The 20,013-nt window shown below is 53.3% G+C and overlaps 5 protein-coding genes across 5 annotated transcripts; 3 read left to right on the top strand and 2 right to left on the bottom strand.

Moving 5' to 3' along the window:
- Positions 1 to 24: 24 nt before the first annotated feature.
- Positions 25 to 4,145, bottom strand: LOC101072477 (kelch-like protein 12). The gene is made up of 5 exons (XM_003968760.3): positions 3,643 to 4,145; positions 3,267 to 3,420; positions 3,104 to 3,182; positions 2,774 to 3,001; positions 25 to 2,685 (listed from the first exon to the last, which is right to left on the bottom strand). Exons 2-5 carry the CDS (start codon positions 3,418 to 3,420, stop codon positions 1,200 to 1,202), a joined length of 1,947 nt encoding a protein of 648 aa, XP_003968809.2. The 5' UTR covers positions 3,643 to 4,145; the 3' UTR covers positions 25 to 1,199.
- A 172-nt stretch (positions 4,146 to 4,317) lies between these two features.
- sars2 (seryl-tRNA synthetase 2, mitochondrial) lies at positions 4,318 to 8,538 on the top strand. The gene is made up of 16 exons (XM_011608747.2): positions 4,318 to 4,816; positions 5,166 to 5,261; positions 5,336 to 5,365; positions 5,446 to 5,586; positions 5,673 to 5,727; positions 5,814 to 5,877; positions 6,311 to 6,416; positions 6,498 to 6,545; positions 6,658 to 6,766; positions 6,881 to 6,926; positions 7,000 to 7,087; positions 7,154 to 7,266; positions 7,359 to 7,452; positions 7,548 to 7,640; positions 7,716 to 7,781; positions 8,294 to 8,538. The coding sequence occupies exons 1-16, from the start codon at positions 4,547 to 4,549 to the stop codon at positions 8,432 to 8,434; spliced, it is 1,560 nt and encodes a 519-aa protein (XP_011607049.2). The 5' UTR covers positions 4,318 to 4,546; the 3' UTR covers positions 8,435 to 8,538.
- Positions 8,539 to 8,711: 173 nt separating this feature from the next.
- LOC115251417 (vicilin-like seed storage protein At2g18540) lies at positions 8,712 to 13,375 on the top strand. The gene is made up of 6 exons (XM_029843642.1): positions 8,712 to 8,972; positions 10,114 to 10,154; positions 10,578 to 10,647; positions 10,735 to 10,800; positions 10,909 to 11,903; positions 12,214 to 13,375. Exons 1-6 carry the CDS (start codon positions 8,927 to 8,929, stop codon positions 12,280 to 12,282), a joined length of 1,287 nt encoding a protein of 428 aa, XP_029699502.1. The 5' UTR covers positions 8,712 to 8,926; the 3' UTR covers positions 12,283 to 13,375.
- Positions 13,205 to 15,784, bottom strand: LOC101072928 (inositol-tetrakisphosphate 1-kinase-like). The gene is made up of 11 exons (XM_029843643.1): positions 15,597 to 15,784; positions 15,446 to 15,470; positions 14,886 to 15,008; positions 14,699 to 14,816; positions 14,514 to 14,615; positions 14,264 to 14,304; positions 14,026 to 14,191; positions 13,884 to 13,951; positions 13,638 to 13,800; positions 13,424 to 13,569; positions 13,205 to 13,345 (listed from the first exon to the last, which is right to left on the bottom strand). Exons 1-10 carry the CDS (start codon positions 15,677 to 15,679, stop codon positions 13,436 to 13,438), a joined length of 1,023 nt encoding a protein of 340 aa, XP_029699503.1. The 5' UTR covers positions 15,680 to 15,784; the 3' UTR covers positions 13,205 to 13,345; positions 13,424 to 13,435.
- Positions 15,785 to 15,829: 45 nt separating this feature from the next.
- LOC101073150 (proteasome subunit alpha type-6-like) lies at positions 15,830 to 19,766 on the top strand. The gene is made up of 7 exons (XM_029843644.1): positions 15,830 to 16,051; positions 16,571 to 16,665; positions 16,841 to 16,922; positions 17,049 to 17,204; positions 18,416 to 18,594; positions 18,975 to 19,069; positions 19,144 to 19,766. Exons 1-7 carry the CDS (start codon positions 15,976 to 15,978, stop codon positions 19,199 to 19,201), a joined length of 741 nt encoding a protein of 246 aa, XP_029699504.1. The 5' UTR covers positions 15,830 to 15,975; the 3' UTR covers positions 19,202 to 19,766.
- Positions 19,767 to 20,013: the final 247 nt, after the last annotated feature.

The raw sequence follows: 20,013 nt of genomic DNA, 5'->3' as shown, positions 1-20,013 counted from the left end.
TAAATAAAGACAGCAAAGCAGATGTAATCCAACCCTTCTTTAATAAGGCTTCATTTGACTTTTCAACACAATATTCTTCACATGGTGCAGAGGAGGGCCTCCTCACACAGGTGTGTGTGTGTGTGTGTGTGTGTGCAGAACTCGTGCTGAACATGTGAGACGACACAGTCGACCTTCAGAAAACATCAGCTGTGAGCACACAAGGACAATCAAGTGGTGCGACAGCAGGAAGTGCAAACTCAGACGAGGCTGTAAAAATGTGCATTTCTGGTTGAATTTGTACGGCATCATATGAGCGCAGACCCCCCCCCCGACCACATCCAACAGCAGCTTTATAATCGAACGACAACCTGATGTCAATCTGCAGAGGATTCTGGGCGTCATTAACACGAGCGAGGAAAGAAGGAAACAGCAAATATGGCTTCAACACAAGAGAAACCAAAGAGTTTGTAGTCAGTTCTACTGAGGAGCCCCCAGCAGTGCAGGACGTCCTGAGGAGGCAGCCTCAAGTTTCTACGTTCAAACAAACACATTTAAAAATACCGCAATAAATCAGACATGTTGTGATCAGTAAAGCCCGGTTTGTGCACGGAGCACAGGTCCAGGCCGAGGCTGTCGACATTAAACCTTCCAAATCTGAATAATGTTTCTGAGCTCCACAAACGCCACATTAAACATCCATGCTAATCACACCGCCTCCATTTAGAGTGGATGGATGGCCAAAAAGACCTATAAATGTGTTCAAAACACATTACGCAATGTTCTGCTTGTGTAAAATATGGCTATCATATGATACGGATGTTTCTGCTCAGACAGGCCTCAGCTGCCGTGGCGACGGCATTCAGACAACAGCCGAGGTTCTATGAGAGTCGAGCTTCGAGAAAAAAGTCAACTTAAATTAGTCCAAACGAAATACTGTTAAAAGAAAAGTCACAGCAGCGGCAGAGAAATTCACACGCTAAGTAGCGGCCCGAGAACGTGTTACATTCAAGTTTCTGCGTCCAAGACCACGATAAAATGACCCCACGACTTCGCCTACATGAGCCGCGAATCCTGGAGCTTATTGCCCCGTCAGCTGGACGTCACCGCTGGCGCCGTCGTGACCACGCCCGCTGGCACCGTCGCCACGCCCACTGGCGCTGTGACCACGCCCACTGGCGCCATGGCCACGCCCCTGGCGCCATGGTCACGCCCCCTGGCTAACTGTCTGAAGCCTTCTTGCAGTTTTCCAGGGCCAGCCTGAGTCTGGAGCGGATGTGTTTCTTGGGGAACTTTAACGTGGTGCACCCGAACTGGCTCACGCCTCCGGTGGCCCCGGGGAGCTTCTCCCGCCTCTGGACCCAGCTGCGCCAGCCGGGCTTCCAGCAGTACACGCTGTCGTAGAACCGCAAGCTGTTCTCCCCTCCCAGCACGTAGATCCTGCGTTTCCACCTGGCCACGCCTCCAGCGGCAATCCTCCGAGGAAGCCCGGGGAACACGACGGGGCTGGGCGCTCGGTCGCTTCCCCCGCCCGCCACCTTGGCACCGACCGTCCTCGCCCCTCCGCTCACCTCCTGCTCCCCTCCGGACCCCCTGCCCTCTCTGAAGAACAGCACGCGTCCCGTTGCATCCAAAGTTTCCAGATTGATGTAGTTTCCATCCAGGAACTTGGTGGAGTCTCTCAGGTACCCCCCGATGGCACAAACCCCCCCGCGGACCGCGACCCCCCCGGCGAGGCAAGTGGCGCCGGAGTCTAAGGCCACGCGCGTCCAGCAGCCGGTGAGGGTGTGATAAATAAGGACACCTGAATGCAGCACGGCCCGGTTCTGTTCAAGGGTGGTTCCCCCCAGGAGGTAAAGCCGTCCACGTAGAACGGCGCAGGCAAAGGCCCGCAGGGGGAGCGGGAGCCGGGGGCCTGGACCCCACCGGAGCGTCCTCAGCTCCAGAACCTCGCTGGAGTCCAGCACAGCCAAGCGGTTGCAGCCACCCAGGGCGTAGAGCGACTCCCCACAGCCCAGGAGGCCCAGCATGGCCCGGGGGTGGGCCATGGCAGGCCGCTCTATCCACCGGTTCAACACCGCGTCGTACTCGTGCACGGCCGAGGACACCGAGCCCGTGCGCAGGATCCCCCCGGCTACGAAGAGCCGGTCCCCCACCGCTGTGCAGCCGGGACTAATCAGCGAGCTCAGCGCCGCCAGCTTCTCCCACTTCCCCGTCTGGGGGTCGAAGCAGTCGACCCGGGAGTCTCTGTCGGTTAAATTGTCGTCTTCCCGAGGCGTCAGGTCCACACAGACGATCTTCTTCTCAAACATGCCCTCCCGCGGCCTCAGCGGCCCACCGAGGCCGTCGCCGGCCGGTCCCAGCTCCTGGCTCAGCCTTTGGCTCTCCTTGTGAGAAAGTAGTCCTGGGCGGAGGTGGTGGAGCAGCGCCGGCATGTGGACGTAGCGCTCCAGAGGCTGGTGCTCCGCCCACCGCCGGGCCGCGTCATAAACCTCCGCCTCGGAGTCGACCCCTAAGCGGTCAGAGGCCAGGATGCTACCTAAGGTGCCGTGGTCCAGCAGGAGGAAGTCCTTCTGCCGGGACACCCGGGGAAAGTGCTGGGCCACCAGGCGCAGGGAGGCGCGCAGCAGCAGCTGGTCGTGGTGCGAGCGGGCCAGGGAGTACATCCCCAGACAGTTGTCCACAGAGATGTGCTCGAACAGGAACCTGAGGAGGAGCAGAGAACCGGTGGGGAAGGATTTTACCAAATAGAGGACATGGAGCAGCTGCCTGGGCGACCTTCAAACCTCCTCACCTGGAGCATAATTCCTGAAGAGGCATGACCTGAAGGCGGTTGGCGGCCACAAAAATGTCCTCGGCCGTGTCCAGCGAGAGCCCCGCCTCGCCGGTGTACACGAACTGGATGACGGCGTCCATGACGGTGGGCCTCACTTCCTCCAGACGGATCTCGTTGAGCCGGGACTCCACCAGCGGGCTGGTGAACATGGCCCGGAAGTACGGACTCGCCGCTGCCAAGAGGACTCTGGGTCGGGGGTGGGGGGGGGGGGTCGGAGAGCAGAAGAATTCCAAGTCAATCCAAGAGAACTGCGCGCACGTTAACGGGCGAAGCTCTTTTCCTTTTTACCTGTGGCACATGAATTTCTTGCCCTCAACAAGAAGCGTGACGTCACACAGCTGCTGAGCGTCCAGGAGCTGCTTCAGCCCTACAGGACAGGACAGAACCGACACGTGAGACCGCTACACGAGGGGGGGGGCGGCGGGACCACGGCCCCTCGCTGCTGCCTCACCGTGCAGAACGTAGTTCCCCAGGGGTGTGGTGCTGTCGTCGGGGAAGTCTTCCTCCTCCGAGTCGCTGTCCGACAGCGGTTCTTCGCCCCCCCAGTCTCCGTCCTGCCACGGCTGGGGGTGCCAGGTCACCGTGCCCCCACGCACAGCATTCATCTGGAGGGAAACACACCACAGCTCAACTAGAAGGCTTCAGTCCAGCTTCTGGGCCAAAGTTCGTGTGTTCGAGCACATTAATGGAGGGAGCTTAATTAAAGCGAGATAATGGGAAACGTCCTTTCTCATTAAGCTTCAGAAACCACCGTGGATCCACTCCGACCGTGTGTGCTGGACTCGCCTTCCTCTCCATGGGGGGGTGAAGGCTGCTCGTGTGGTTACCTTTGCTCTTCTCCTCGTTTCCACTGTGAAGGCTGCTTGGGTCTCACTATCAGGAGGAACCCTCACGGCTGCTCACGGCAGGTAAACGCTGGCCCACACGGTTCTTCAGTGCCGGGGTCTCCGGGAGGCATCCCCTGCTCTCATCTGGGATGTGTCGGTCCTCGGGGCTCCGCTGGATTTCCCGTCCCGGTCTACGGAGAAGCCGCATCAGTCTGCCCACCGCCGCGCACCCAGTCCCGGACACATGACCGCCGAACCGACCGTGGAACCAAACTAGCTTACACATTTACCACTTCTCTCGCTATACCGAAGCTCCCTTTAAAACAAATATCTCTACACAATGGAAACGTGCTCACGCTTCAAGGTCGGTGGAAAAGCAGCGACATATTTATTTTCACAGGATTCCGGGTCACGAAAACAAGGAAGATTCACGTTGAGTCGGCCGCACTTGTCATTTCTGGACCGGATTACCGCAGCCCGAAACTTCCGTCCACCTGATTGGCTGCACTTTGCCTCTCCGCCGTAGATTTCATCAGAAAATATATACGCCGACCTGTTTAGTATTATACCGCAATTTCTGTGATAATACGTTCCTGTGTGTATATATATATTATTTTAAATGTATGCTTTAAAAATGATTTGTCAATCTTTACGCAGGACTTTCATTTCCGCATTCGTGTTGCATTCAGGTGTTCAGGACACGTTTTCACATGCTTCTCAAGTACAATCCAAAAGGGGCTCCCTGAATTTGCGTGAGCGTATATGAACATCACGCTAATGTTTGATCTTTACACCTTAAAAACGTGATGTTTTAGATGGGCAGACACCGTGATATATCGATCTGTAGACATGAGTTCCGAGAATTCCTCTATTACGTGAATGCAACACAGACCAAAAGACCAACATGGCGACGTGCATGAGCATGGTGGTTCGTGACACTACACGGTGGCTGTTAAACCCGTCACTTAGGCTGTGCTTAAGGCCGAGGACAGGCCTCTTCACCCCGCACCGATGTTCTCACGGTGTCCGGAGCAGCTTGTACGAACACGCCTGTGAAGGTTACAGCGACAAGCCCGATTTGGACATGAGAGCTGTGTGTGAGGAGACTGACAAAGTGATAGCAGATGTGGAGAGGAGGAAAGGTGACCTGAGAGGGGACGATGTCCGGAAGATGGTGCGTGCACATCATTGCAAACCTGGCCAACATGTCACCTGTGTTTTCTGTGTTTTAAGCTTCAGTCTCATAAACAAGGACTTTTCTGTTGGTCTTTACCTGATATTTCCAGGAATTGGTCATCTCGATCTCCAGCATCTTCTGGAGAGCTGCCATGTTGAACCACCCACAATTATTTGCTTTGTAATTTTGTAGAATGTTGAAGGAATAACATAGAATGTTGTGTGGTGGGTTCTCCTGGCCAGTTCAGTGACCCTGGGGTCATCGGTATCCTTCTTATGGCCGCTCAGACGTTTCCTATGCTGCTGTTTATGTGCTCTCCATAAACACGTGTGTGTCTACTACACAGGTGTGTGTGTGGCAGGAGCTCCAAGCAGTAAGAGCAGAGATTTCCAGCTTGGAAGAGCAGAAGAAACAAATCAGCCAGACAGTGAAAGCTCTCGTGGTCAGTGCACACTTGAGTTAATGTAGTCAGGTTTCTGCTGAAAGAACCAGGCTGACCTCTGTCTCTCCTCACAGACCAACAACGAGAAGTCGTCACTTGCCAGAGTAAGTTTACGTCTGTGATTAAGGCGCCTGGGGGGGGGGCGTGCATCAGATTTGTTATGTCTTTGCTCCTGTTCATGCAGCTTCCTGAGTACAGCCAGGCTCTGCTGAGAGGTCGGGAGATCCGGGGCCGGTTGAATCAGCTGTACCCTAAAGAGACGGCGCTGGATCGGGAGCACTACGGGCGAGCGCTGAGACTGCCCAACGCCACACACCCTGATGTTGTGAGAACACACGTGCACGCCCTGTAGCCGCGGGACCGTGGCTGCGACGTTCCTCTAACCTGATGTCCCTCGGTCCTCTTTTCCAGCCTGTTGGTGATGAGAGCCAAGCAAGACTGGTTGAACTGGTTGGACAGAGACCAGGTGATGGCGCTGGTCTGTGGTTTGAAGTGATTGAACCACGTTTGCTTTCAAGCCTGTAAATCTGTTAATCTAATCTGTGTCTTTAGAGTTTGACTTCAAGCCCAAGGGCCACGTGGAGCTGGGGGAGGAGCTGGGTCTCCTCAGACAGAGGTCAGCAGGACTGCAGGCCTCTTTTTTTGGCCAAAGGAGTTCACGTGTGGATTAAGCTCGTTAGCAGCACATAAACCTCTCTGTGTACACGGGGGGGGGGGGGGTCCAACAAGGTTCACACACACAAAGTTCATTTCTGAGGCACTTGTACTTGGAGGATTCAGTCCTGTGCCCCTTCAGTTGTGGGTTTTTGCCCCTTCAGTTGTGGGTTTTTGCCCCTTCAGTTGTGGGTTTTTGCCCCTTCAGTTGTGGGTTTTTAAAGGAATCGTGGACACATTCTGGTTCCATTTCTTGTACATTTTGTGCATCTGAAACTCCTCCGAAAGCCCAGAGAGATTTTCTGTTCCGTAGTGTAAATGATGGAGGACACAATGTGATTTTGCATAACTTGTGGATGGTAACCACTGCATATCTGCCCCCCCCCCCCCCGAAGACGTCTAGCTCATGTCTCGGGCCACAGGTCCTACTACCTGAGGGGAGCAGGAGCCCTTCTTCAGACTGCTCTTCAGAACTTTGCCCTTGACAAACTACAGCGAAGGGTAAAACAACACTTAAAAGAATGCTGATTCTTGCTGGGTGTTCAGAGGGGAAACACCTTCGTGGGTTTTTGTCTCTCGCAGGGCTTCGTTCCCGTGGTTGTGCCCGACATGCTGAAGGGGGCCGTGTTTGTAAGCTGCATGATGATCTTTACACCGGTTCCAAATGTTAAATGACCAGAGAACACGTTGAATATCTGTTTCCCCTCATGACATTTGTTCTCGTCCTGGTTTCCACCTCCAGGAGGGTTGTGGGATGCGACCCAATGCCCATCTCTCTCAGGTCTACTCACTGGATCCTGCCCTTTTCCCAGACTTAAACCTGGCTGGGACTGGAGAGGTCGGCCTGGCAGGTTCGCTGGTGATTCTTTGTACCATTTTAATTGAAACGGACACATTTAAATAGTCACTTTTTGTCTCAATCTTGCACTGAAACAGCAAATCAGTGGTGACCTTTTTCCCCTCAGGATTTTTCATGGATCATGCAGTGAACTGGAAGGACTTGCCAGTCAGGTGTGACAGTCTGCAGATGTTTTAAGCCACTTGTGTTGGATACTTCATGTTGTGGTGTCTCTCCACCCCCCAGGACGACCTGCAGCAGCACCTGCTACAGGGCAGAGACGGACACGGGCAGAGAGACCTGGGGCCTTTACAGAGTCCATCACTTTAACAAGGTGATCAAACTAACTGATAAAACCAGGAAAAGCTTCTGCCCCCCTGGTGAACTGGCGTTTCCCCAGGTGGAGATGTTCGGAGTGACGGCCGATGAGACGGGAGGAGAGAGCGCTCAGCTGTTGGACCAGTTTGTCTCTTTGCAGAAGGAACTGTTCTCGGCTCTAGAACTCCACTACAGGTCAGTGCACAACAGAGGGGGCAATTACTGACAGTTGCACCACAAAGGGTAGGAGTCCTGAGACTAGAGCAGGTCCGAATGTTTGTGCTCAGGGTCCTGGACATGCCCACACAAGAGCTGGGTGCTCCTGCCTACAGGAAGTTTGATATTGAAGCCTGGATGCCTGGGAGGAACAGCTATGGAGAGGTCGGCCTTCCAGTTGGTCTGTAAATGAGAGGCAGTGACGAGGCCGTGCACAGACGCCGCTCACGCTGTCTCTGTTGCGCTCCCTCTCTCTCCAGATTTCCAGCGCGTCCAACTGCACAGACTACCAAAGCAGACGTCTCAACATCGTGTATGAGCGGGAGGACGGGAGCCTGCAGTACGCCCACACGGTAAGACCGCGTCTAATGAGTCGAGGATCGTTCGGGCCTCTCGTTACCACGGGCGTGTGCTTGTGTTCTGTGCAGGTAAACGCGACGGCATGCGCCATCCCCAGAATGATTATAGCTATCCTGGAGACTCACCAGACCAAAGTAAGATGCACGACGACACAATTTTCCCCCCCAAATGTAAATATCCTCGAGTCGCCTCAGGGTGAAAGTGTGTTGAGACTGTTTCGAGGGTTTCAGGACCGATTAATTGTGCGGCTGAATTAAAATTCTTTAGTTGCATTAAGGGTAAATCACTTTATTAGCAAGGCCTTTGTCTGTTTAATTCTTTCTTTTGTACTTTGGTCAAAGCTTATATTTGAGGAACAACAGCTCGGTTCAATCTAACCTGGGATACAACAAAGAGCAGCTGTCATTTAAGACTCTAATCTACTATTTTAGAACTAAAGTGCATATTACCAAGAACCAAATGCCATTATTGCTTTTATTTGAGTTCCTCTTGTCAAAGACTGTCCATCCGAGCCGCTAGGGGGCAGTAACGAGCCCCAGCTTTATCCTGAACAAACGAGAAATCTCCGTTAATAAACAGTTAAAGCACATTTGTTCACTTTGTTTTAAAGATTTTTGTGCCTTATAATCCTTATTTTATGTTCCAGGATGGGACAGTGCGTGTCCCTGCAGCACTGCAGCCTTATCTGGGATTAGAAATCATTGATAAATCAGAACAAACTCCACTGAAATACATCGGACCCAACCAGCACAGTCGACCCCCCCGACCTGCTCCTAAAAGCAGATGAGCTGCTTCCCAGTTTACAATGTCAATCAAGCCGATGCTAAATGAGTTTATTTGACCTCATTAATGGAAACTGTGCTCTGGAATAAACTAAATCAATTAATTTGATTGGTGTACTGATAATTATGCATGATTGCGCAATCTTTTAAAGATAATTAACACAAGATAAGATGGAAGAAAACTGCAACCGATTTTAATCTAATAATTATGGTATTTTTTTATTTTCAAGGGGAGTTTTATATTTGCTTCATAATGAAAGATGGAGGAATAAAATGGGCAGAACAATCTGTTTCCGTCTGGCATCTCTGGCGCCCTAACAGGCTTTAGGCGTCGATTTGGTCTCGGTCACCTGACGCGCGCACACACACACACACACACACACACACACACACACAGAGGCAGCACTCGGCTCCACCTCGCTCAGCGTGTGTGCGCACAACCTCCTTCCCGTCATTTCCAAGGTTATCTTCTGCTGGAGCCTTCCTTCCAGGGTCCTATGGGATTTCTTAGAACCGCGGTGCTTCTCTGGGCCGCTGTCGGAGGTAAGCATCACACGCGCGCTTGCGTGCGCGCCACAAGCCGTTAGCGGTCGCGCTGTCGAGCGAGTGCGAAATGACGGAACAAAAACCCGCTGGGTTTTTCTCCTGAAGGTGCGACTCCGGGGAAGCATCGGAGGCTCGTGGGCTCCCCGCGCGCAGAGCTCCTGACGCCGTTTGCTCCGCGCTCACCTGCGTTTATCTGCGGACATGGCGCTGATCTGCAAACATCTCCCGTTTCTCCACGTTCACTGAGCACCTGCGGGTCCCCAAAATCACGCCGCACAGGTGCGGGGACCAGCGCGCACGTGCCGCCCGCGCCAGCTGCGGTTAAAACGCGTCTCCAGAAACGCGCGGGGTGGCGGGAGAGAGTGAGATAATCCCACAGGCACATGCATGCGGGAACGGGGCAAATATAAACGCGCGTGGGCGTTAACCTAAATAGAGGTAATTTACTGCTCCTGACGCAGAGGAACCGCAACGTTAATGTGACGACATCAAAAGTGTTGTGAAGAAAAAGGCTGAAAATGTGGAAAAAATAGTCACGATAACGTCAAAAATACCGTCACATTGGCAGCTGTTTAACTTGTGACGCGTCTCAGAACATAACAAGAAAGTTCCCGAAAATGTGTTCAGCTAAATCTGATGATGGATCATTAAAGTTCTGTGACCAACAACAAGATATTTGCGGTAGTTTGAAGGCCGCGTGACACACAAGCGTGTTGCAGACTCACCTGTAATCAGGCATCAGCAGATCCTTTAATCTGATTGGGACTCTTACCTTGATCTTTGGTTTGTTAAGGTGTAATAAGAGCTGTGAGTGTGTGTGTGTGTGTGGGGGGGGGGGGGGGTGTTCGGTCGCTGACACTGGTCCCAGCCTCCATACGATTGTTGTGTTGTTTACCCCCGTTTGCCCCCATCTAGCCCCTAAAGGAAGGTGCCCTGCTGGTGATTAAGGTGCCTTTAGGTCCCTGTGAGCTGCTGCTGCCTGACGTGATCAGCAGCCAGCCGGGGATGGCTGGCAGGTTCTGGTGGTTCTGGTGGTTCTGGTGGTTCTGGTGGGCCGACGAGCTTAAGCCTCTTTGCTGTGACACCACGGCGAATCTCCCCCGTTTGGCTGTTTGTGTTTATTGTTCTGTCATTTCAGTGGGGAGCAGACCAGCCAGCTCGCCCCCCCACGATGAGCAGGTCAGCTGATCTCTTTACTCCTCACACTACTGACGTGTCTGTGCCTGTCTGTCTGACCGCTGTGCCTGTCTGTCTGACCGCTGTGCCTGTCTGTCTGACCGCTGCGCCTGTCTGTCTGACCGCTGCGCCTGTCTGTCTGACCGCTGCGCCTGTCTGTCTGACTGCTGTGCCTGTCTGTCTGACTGCTGCGCCTGTCTGTCTGACCGCTGGGCCTGTCTGTCTGACTGCTGTGCCTGTCTGTCTGACCGCTGCGCCTGTCTGTCTGACCGCTGGGCCTGTCTGTCTGACCGCTGTGCCTGTCTGTCTGACTGCTGTGCCTGTCTGTCTGACTTGTCTGACCGCTGCGCCTGTCTGTCTGACTGCTGGGCCTGTCTGTCTGACTACTGGGCCTGTCTGTCTGACTGCTGTGGTCCTCCTCTCCAGGTCGAATGTGTTATTCAGGAAACGCTGGGTGAGGACAGGTCACCAGGTGGGTGTGGCCTGACACCAACAGGTAATTTTTTGCCACGTATTTCTGAACAACCTCGGGGTCAGGTGCTCGCCGTCCACGTTCTCTAATGTTTGTTTACATCTCCTGCAGATGAGCTTAATGGAATGCAGAGACATCAGGGCCTCCTCAGAGAGCTGCAGAAGCTGGCTGCTGATGGTACAGACAAGCCGGCAGAAATCATGCATCATAATTTAAATATATCACTAATTATGAGCAGCATTTTCCTCGTTGCTTCTACTATTTGCATCTTTCTGACTGTTGTAGAACAAGAGAGGGAGCTGGAGGATGAGAGGATGCGATATGAGCACCACCTGGAGGACGACGCGAGCAGCTTTGAGCAGAGGGATGAGGAGGTGAAGGAGGAGCAAGATGAATCCAACCTCTCAGAAGAAGCGGAGGAAAATATGGAAGAAGACGACACCAAGAAGAAGATGATGGAAGAGCCGCGGATCGAAGAAAACAGCCGGGACAAGGAAGAGGAGCAGGCCAAGCAGCTGGAGGAGCTGCTGGCTGAGGAGATCACCAAGAAAGGGAAAGAGGAGCAGAACCAGGAGGAACTGAAGGAACTGCTGAGAGAACTCAAGAAGAAACGCTACGAGTCCGTGAGAGAGTGGGAGAAGCAGAAGGGAACAGAAGAGGAAAATGGAGAGGCAGAACAGAGCAAAGCAAAGGAGGACAGCGAGAGAGGGGAAGAGGTGGAGGAAGATCCGGAGAGGCAGAGGACAGAGGAGAGGAGGAAGAACGAGGTGGAGCTGATGGTGGAAAAGGAGAAGGTTGAGAAGGAGCTCAAGGAGCTAATGGAGGAGCAGGATGGCAAAAATAAGGTGGAGCAGGAGCAGGAGGCAAAGGAGAAACAGGAGGAGCTGGAGGAGCTGGTTCGGAAGATGAAACGAGTGCAGGAGGAGGAGGAGACACAGGCCAATGGGACCGAGGGTGGCGTGACTGAAAGGACGGCAGAGGAGAAGAGCTACGCAGCTAAAGACGGAGAGAAGAAGAAGGAGAACGACACCAGACCGGAGGAAGAGAAGACGGCAGAGGAGGAGAAGCTGCCTCAGCAGAAGAGAGTGATGGAGAAAGCGAGTGATGAAGCCACGCGGCAGTTTCAGAGAGAGAGCTACAGGGATGAGGGCAAGGAAGAGGAGGATGAATTCACCAGGGAGGATGAGGAGGGAGAGGAAGAGGAGGGAGAGGAAGAGGAGGGAGAGGAAGAGGAGGGAGAGGAAGAGGAGGGAGAGGATGTGGAGGAAGATGAGGGAGAGGTAAGAAGCTCCACAGTGGCTGATCAAAGTCAATATTTACCTTCCTGCTACATCCAGCCCCCAAAAGGGGCTGTTGCAGTTTCTATGACAACCGCACTAATAATCAGTGATGGAAAAGTCTTTTTTACACATCGTCGCTCCTTCAGCTAAATGCAGAAGCTAACAGATTAGCATGCTAATTCCCTTTAATCTTTATAAAACATTGCTAATAGCTGGATCTGAGCCTTGGGCGTGATAAATGTCCACGTTTAAGCTAACGTCGGGTTCCAGCTGTGTTACCTGCCCTCAGATATTTTCCTCTCTCCCACAGGAACTCCTCGAAATTGAAGCGGAGCTGCGCAAAGTCGCTGCAGAGTTGAGGGAGCTCCGCCGAGGATAAGACACACACACACACACACACACACACACACACACACACACACACACACACACACAGAGGGGACCTTTTGTGTTGTCTTCACACGTGTTTCTCCTATTAGTCGCCACTGCTTCCCTTCCTTCCTTTCAATTTCCTCAAGTCTTGGATTATTTTTCAGGTGGAATATCAAATTCCCTTCGTAGATAACATGTGTGTCTCTTTATATACACACACACATATACGTGTGTGTGTGTTGTGCAATAACAACGTGTGTGAGCTGTTCCTGCTGTTCTGACTGTTACACATTACTGAAGTTCAGTCCTTATTTCTCTGAGGATGACGTAGAAACAGGAGTTGCATTTCATTCGGCTCACGCACTGTTAAAAACAGACGGTTGGTGACGGGCCGGGGTGACCTTTACGGCAGAAGGTCACGAGCGCCGCAGAGGTTTGTGCGCGTCACCCCGGGCCCTCAACCAGCTTTGCACTCTTAACAAGCCAAGGACGAGAGGAGGGAGGCGGGAGAACCTAAAGCCATTTTGTTGTCCTTTTTTAACAGTAACATTGATAAGTGATCAGTAGTCTTACGTCACTGTTCTACGGCTCGTGTAAATATTAGATATTTGTAAGACAGTCATAGGAAATGTAAACAGCAGCGCCCCCAAGAGGGCTGTATGTGTAATTATATATTGCAATAACAACAGAATAAAGCACATGTGAATGCAATAATTATCCAAACATTTTAATTATTAATGTACTTAAAAATGCATCATACATGGAAGAAACTTCTGTTTTTTTTTCTACACAAGCCACAATTTACAATAACTGTGTCACAAAAACTGAAATACCCAGTAATAACACATGAGCCCAATCAGTGTTGACGAGCTCATTACTGTCTGTTCTAAAGTGCGATAGATTAAAAAGTGATGTCGTTTTTCTATAGAAAATGCAAACTGTATTTTCAAACCAGCAAAAATTGTGAAGGAACTGTCTGTGAGGAGGGGTTCTGGACCTGGTGGGTCCAGCTGAACAGGAACACCACTTGTACCATTACTGGCTCTCTTTTGTGCCTGCGTGTCTGCTACCTGTCAATCAATAAATAATGGTGGATTAAAGCTTGTTAGTTCTCATGTTTGTGGTTCTGGGACGCTGAGGGACGCCACCTCTGAAGGGTGTCAAACGCCGGTCGCGGCAGCAGCCGGAGCGACGCTCTGCGGTGGTTCTGGAGGCCCAGCGGAGTCCTGCGTCTTCAACACGGACTTGATGTGATCGAGCAGGGAGGAGAAAAACTGGGGCACGCCTTCGTAGCCTGGCGAAGAAGAGAGGAGGGGCGGGTGACGGGCGCGCGGAGGCACGGGTGCCGTGCGGCTCTACTACCTGGGAAGATGTTGATGTCGATGACGGTGAGGGTGTGCGTGCGGATGTTGATGATGACGTCCACTCCGAAGAGCGCCATGCCGAGCTGCGAGCGCAGCTCTCTGACCAGCGCCGCCACGGCCTCCGAGCTGGGGGGGGGGAGGTAGGGCATCTGCTCGTCCAGCTTGGGGGAGAGACGAGGAGACCGTATCAAGTGAGGCCTTCAGCAGCCGTCATGGTTCTGCTGGTGCCCAGACCAGGAATTACCGCTGTGAGGTCCGAGCTGGACTCCGGCTTGGACACCTGGTGGCTGTTGAAGAAGATCGTCTTCCTGTCTGCACACAGAGCGCGTTCCACTGAGACGGACTCAGGGTTCAGAGGGCAAAGGCCCAAACACGGCGACACTGACCACAGGGTCCGGAGGGGAAGTTCTTCAGCGAGGGCCTCTCCACGCAGAAGTGGCGCTCGCCCACCACGAACACTTTGTGCAGCACGGCCCCGTGGTTGATGAAGCTCTGCAGCACGCAGGGAGGGTGGACGTCCGCCAGGCTGCCGGCGCTGAAGATCAGGGACATCTGCACGGGCGGAGGAGGCGGTCAATAAAGGAGAGGTCGACCCAAAGCAGAGCCCAGGACAGTCCGACTCACCTCGTGGGAGAGGGAGCCGTGCGCCACTCTGGTCTTACAAACTAGGGTCAGCGAGAAAGGAAAGGAAATGAGAGGAGCTCTTCTGGCTCAGAATGTGAGTAATTATCAAGTATCACCCGTGGGAGAGGCCCTCAAAGCAGATTTAGTCATTTACTGACTACATTTATCCAGGAAGTCTCATAATATGCAGGTTAGAGTAGCCGGTAAGCTAAGCTAAGCTAAGCTAAGTAAGCTAAGGCGGAGAACTAACTGAGAGGAAAGCTTAATGTTTGGTTCATCACAGCCTGCTGCACAGATGACAGGTCTGTCTCCCTGTGGATCTCCAGGTACGGAGGGCTGCAGATGCGCCAGTCTGATGGATGCAACAGGAGATGCACGTTACAAGCGTGGCCGCGGTAACGGCGAGTAAACTGGCAGGAGGAGGCTGGGGTTGACCTCGCAGCGAATTGTGCAGCTTGGTCATGATCTGGTACGACGCAAAGCGGTCGAGCAGCTGCGTCATGGCCGGCAGAGGGTCCAGGAGAACGGTTCTGGGATGAGCTGAGATGTAGCTCTGTAAGGAAAGGAAGCCGCTCCTGTAACTCAGCCGCATGGGGAGACGTTTCTGTCTAACATCACCCACCTGGAAGTTGGCGAGGAGCTGCTGCGACCTGCTGTCCCGCTCGGCCTCCACGATGACGTCGGACAGCTTGTGGACGATGGCGTCGAAAGGCCCCTGAGGCTCCAGCGGCTGCGTGAGATCGATCTAAAGAGCAGCAGGTCTTCAGTCGTGCTGCTCTTTAGCGTCGGCTTGGTCCCGTGGCGGCTAAAGCGCAGCTAGCTGCGAATGTCCTTCCTGTCCAGACATTTCATGACATTCTGAAAGGTCTGAGCAGTTAGAAGTCAAGCAGCCATTGTCGGTTTGGAGCTGCAGGTGGCCGTGACACGGACCACTGAAGTTCCAGGCATCTGTAAATGACACGTGCGCGTGTCTGTGTGTGCACCAACACGGCATTACTGCTGTCAAACCTCAGCTGTCCGGCGCTGATTTCAGCCTTGAAGTCGTGATTTCTCGCACTGCGCGCGTGCGTAAGTGACATTTTAACATTTGAAGTACACAACCGGGCGGAATTTAATGTTTCGCCTCACACAACTCTTTTATAGTGATTCTACTCCAGAATAAATGTGAAATAAAACACTCACCTCGACCACCTCGACCCCGCAGCCCCTGCAGGGAAAGTGCTGACATGATGTAAAGTCCTTAAACACACTCACGTGATGCCAGAACATTTAAATAGTTCCTCTTTTTCCAACCAACCTGGACACAAACGTCACGTTTAACAGCTCAACTTACGCACAGAGGCCTGCAAACGCGTCCAGATTCATCCTTCTGCGCTTCTTATCGCTGAGGCAGAAGCCAACTCTGCGCGCTGACATTTGTGTGTGGACGTGCGTGTGGGTGCGTGCGTCCTGGGCCCGCAACCAGCCGAGATGATGCTCAGAGAGAGGAGAGCTGCTCGCCCTTCGTCCCTCCCCCCGAGGCGTCTGGTTCCCCCCCAACCAGCCCCCGAGCGCCTCCTGACGCGCTCATCCAATGAGCGCGCGGCCTGGCGAAGGTGCGCGTCACCGAGCACCAACTGAAAGAGAAAGTAAAACGCGGGTTTATCCGTTTGAGCCTCCAGCACGTTCACGCTGGTTCTGAAACGCTCTCTCGGGTATCTGGGTCCACCAACATGTCCCGGGGTTCCAACGCCGGCTTCGACCGACACATCACCATCTTCTCCCCGGAGGGCCGCCTCTACCAAGTCGGTGAGGCTTCACCGTCCATTTTAGTTCCGCGTTTGTGCGCGTTCTGTTTTTTTAGATAACAAAGTTTTAGCCACAGAACTTCTTCACGTTGACAATCGAATCCCGATCGGACCGTTTAAAACCTGCATCGGAACCGTTTGAAGGTTCCGTTAGGAGTGGATCGGGATTCCGCGTGATCCAGGCTGTTCGGGCCTTCATCGAACTGGGTTTATTCCTGCTCGGGTTGCAGGTCCAGAAGTCGATCTTTTGGGCCTAAATATTTCTGTTATTTCGGATAAAAAGTGTCACGGAGAGACTTGATTGACCCACGTGCGCGTTTCCAGCTGCGTGAGGGATTAGAAAACTTTAAACTTTTTTACAGTCTCTTCCTGGACGGGCTCGGGGAGGGTGCTGGAGCTGATTCCAGCAGCACGTTAGCGGTTCGGTGCCTTGCTCAAGGGTTCCTCGGCAGTGCACCGTGCGTGTTTCAACCCTTCAACACCCTCATTTCATGAACTTTCCTCCGGGTCTTTCTTGCAGAATATGCCTTTAAAGCCATCTCTCAGGGCGGGCTGACGTCCGTGGGGGTGCGGGGAGCCGACAGCGTCGTCGTAGCCACGCAAAAGAAAATTCCCGTAAGAAATCACGCACACGCGCACCCGCTCACCAGTTACGTGCACCTGAATCTGAGCCCTCGCGGCGCTTTTAGATATTGGCTTTGATATGTGATGCTGGCTTTGATATGTGACGCTGGCTTTGACATGTGACGCTGGCTTTGATATGTGACGCTGGCTTTGTCATGTGACCCAGGACAAGCTGCTGGACTCCTCCACTGTCACCAACATGTTCCGACTCACCCCCCGCATCGGCTGCGTGATGACAGGCCACAGCGGTATGGTTCCGGTCACCTCCTCCAACGCCACGTTTACCGATGTGATGTCACTAAAACGCCTCGCTCTCTCCCCCCGCTCTCTCCCCCCGCTCTCCCCCCCCCCCCCTACACCCCCCCCCCGTGCAGCCGACAGCCGCTCCCAGGTCCACCGGGCTCGCGTGGAGGCAGGAGAATGGAAGTACAAGTTTGGTTATGACGTCACAGCGGAGGTGTTGTGCCGCCGGCTGGCCGACATCTCCCAGGTGTACACGCAGAACGCTGAGATGAGGCCGCTGGGCTGCTGTGAGTGGCCGCCTGCCTGCCTGTCTGTCTGTCTGCCTGTCTGCCTGTCTGTCTGCCTGTGTGTCTGCCTGCCTGTCTGCCTGCCTGCCTGTCTGTGTGCCTGTCTGCCTGCCTGTCTGTCTGTCTGTCTGCCTGCCTGCCTGCCTGTCTGTCTGTGTGTCTGCCTGTCTCCCTGTCTGCCTGTCTGTCTGTCTGTCTGTCTGCCTGCCTGTCTGTCTGTGTGTCTGCCTGCCTGTCTGTCTGTGTGTCTGCCTGTCTGCCTGTCTGTCTGCCTGCCTGCCTGCCTGTCTGTCTGTCTGTGTGTCTGCCTGTCTCCCTGTCTGCCTGTCTGTCTGTCTGTCTGCCTGCCTGTCTGTCTGTCTGCCTGCCTGCCTGCCTGTCTGTCTGTCTGTGTGTCTGCCTGTCTCCCTGTCTGCCTGTCTGTCTGTCTGTCTGCCTGCCTGTCTGTCTGTGTGTCTGCCTGCCTGCCTGTCTGCCTGCCTGCCTGCCTGCCTGTCTGTCTGCCTGCCTGCCTGCCTGTCTGCCTGCCTGCCTGTCTGTCTGTCTGTCTGCCTGTCTGTCTGTGTGTCTGCCTGCCTGTCTGCCTGCCTGCCTGCCTGCCTGTCTGCCTGCCTGTCTGCCTGCCTGTCTGCCTGCCTGCCTGCCTGCCTGTCTGTCTGTCTGCCTGCCTGCCTCCCTGCCTGCCTGCCTGTCTGTCTGTCTGTCTGCCTGTCTGTCTGCCTGCCTGCCTGTCTGCCTGCCTGCCTGTCTGCCTGTCTGCCTGTCTGCCTGCCTGCCTGTCTGCCTGTCTGCCTGTCTGCCTGCCTGCCTGCCTGCCTGTCTGCCTGCCTGCCTGTCTGCCTGTCTGTCTGCCTGCCTGCCTGTCTGTCTGTCTGCCTGTCTGTCTGTGTGCCTGCCTGCCTGTCTGCCTGCCTGTCTGTCTGTCTGCCTGTCTGTCTGCCTGTCTGCCTGCCTGCCTGCCTGTCTGCCTGCCTGCCTGTCTGCCTGTCTGCCTGCCTGCCTGCCTGCCTGCCTGCCTGCCTGTCTGTCTGCCTGTCTGCCTGCCTGCCTGCCTGTCTGTCTGTCTGCCTGTCTGTCTGTGTGCCTGCCTGCCTGTCTGTCTGCCTCCCTGCCTGCCTGCCTGTCTGTCTGTCTGTCTGCCTGTCTGCCTGCCTGCCTGCCTGCCTGTCTCCCTGCCTGCCTGTCTGTCTGATTACCCTGTCTCCCTGCAGGTATGCTGATGGTGGCCATGGACCCCCTGCTGGGTCCTGCCCTCTACAAATGTGACCCTGCAGGTTACTACTGTGGCTTCAGGGCCACTGCAGTCGGGGCCAAACAGACAGAAGCCAACAGCTACCTGGAGAAGAAGATGAAGAAAAAGCCCGAGCTGACCCATGACAGGACAGTGCAGGTAGAACCTGAACCAGAACCAGAACCAGAACCAGAACCTGAACCTGAACCTGAGCCCCGCACTTCTTGGTCTCCCATTTCTGCCGAGCATCTGTGAGCTTTACAGGATCCCGTTGTGTCAGCAGCAGGAGGATCCAAACTGGACCTCCTGCTGCTGATTTCAGGATTTCCCGAAGAACTTGTCGATCTTTCTTCGTCATTCCCTTTATTTTCCCATTTAAACACGTCATAATTATTTCCCCGGCGGTGTACAGCAGCATAGGCCGTCCTGTCCCTGGGGTTAAAGGTCATATCTTCTGACATGTGATGTGATATTGGGATCAACGTTTTATCCTCAGTTCTAAACATCTTTTTAATGATTTCTGCCTTATTCTCCTCCAGTTGGCGATCTCGTGCCTGTCGTCTGTCCTGAGCATGGACTTCAAGGCCGCTGAGTTGGAGATCGGCGTGGTCACCAAAGAGAAGCCCAAGTTCAGGTAAAAGTGCCCTGTTGGAGAGGGTTAGAGGCCCCCTGCTGTGAGGTGTTTAACCTGTCCGTCCACCCCCCCAGGACGCTGACGGAGGCTGAGATTGAGCATCACCTGGTGGCCATAGCGGAGCGGGAGTGAAGGTGCTGTAACAGAGGCCAGCTCATCACCCTGATGAGAGCGCCTGGAAAATAAAATGACCATCCAGCATCCGAGGAGCTGCTGGGATCCGTACAGATTTTTACCATCCACCAACAATAAATCCATCTGATATCACAGAACACAACCTGCCTGAGACATTTACAAAATACCATTTAGGATAAAAAATGAAATAGAAAAAAATCACTTAAAAAATCGTGTCGGTCACACGAGCTGACTAAAACAGTTCCCCTCTTTGACCAGACGATGGCGCTGTGCGCCCGGGGCTGTCTGCTGTGCTGTACCCGATCTGACCGCTGGGCGTCACTGTTGAGTCGGTCTGGACTTTGGAGCATTTCATAAGAGAATTCAACTGTCTGTACTTTTCTATTTAGGGAATTCTATTTCGACTCTTGGAAACATTTAGAGCCCCTTCCGCGTGTGCGTGCGCGCTACCACCCCTCAGGTTATCTCACTTCCTGTGTTATTCAGTCAGAAAAGAGGCAAAAATAAGAACAAGGTCAAATACATTTCTTTATTTTATTAAAACTGAAAGGAACACACTGAATATTTTTCGCATGTTTAAAAGCTGTAAAACAGGAGGATATTTTTCATTATTACTCTAAAGCACTCAGGGGTTTAAAAAAAAAAAAGAAAATCGTAATCATAGTTAACCAAAGTTTGAAAAAAATAAAATTCACAGTGGAGATGAGCAAATGCGTAGGCAGGATTATAATTATGTAAATTCAAAAACATCTGAATCAGATGAACTAGAATAGAGGATTAAATTATGCAGAATAAAATAATAATTAACA

This window comes from Takifugu rubripes, chromosome 11 (assembly GCF_901000725.2).
Source record: "Takifugu rubripes chromosome 11, fTakRub1.2, whole genome shotgun sequence".
Lineage (NCBI taxonomy): Eukaryota > Metazoa > Chordata > Actinopteri > Tetraodontiformes > Tetraodontidae > Takifugu > Takifugu rubripes.
The sequence above is the reverse complement of the archived record's forward strand: the minus strand, read 5'-3'. Positions and strand labels throughout refer to the sequence as shown.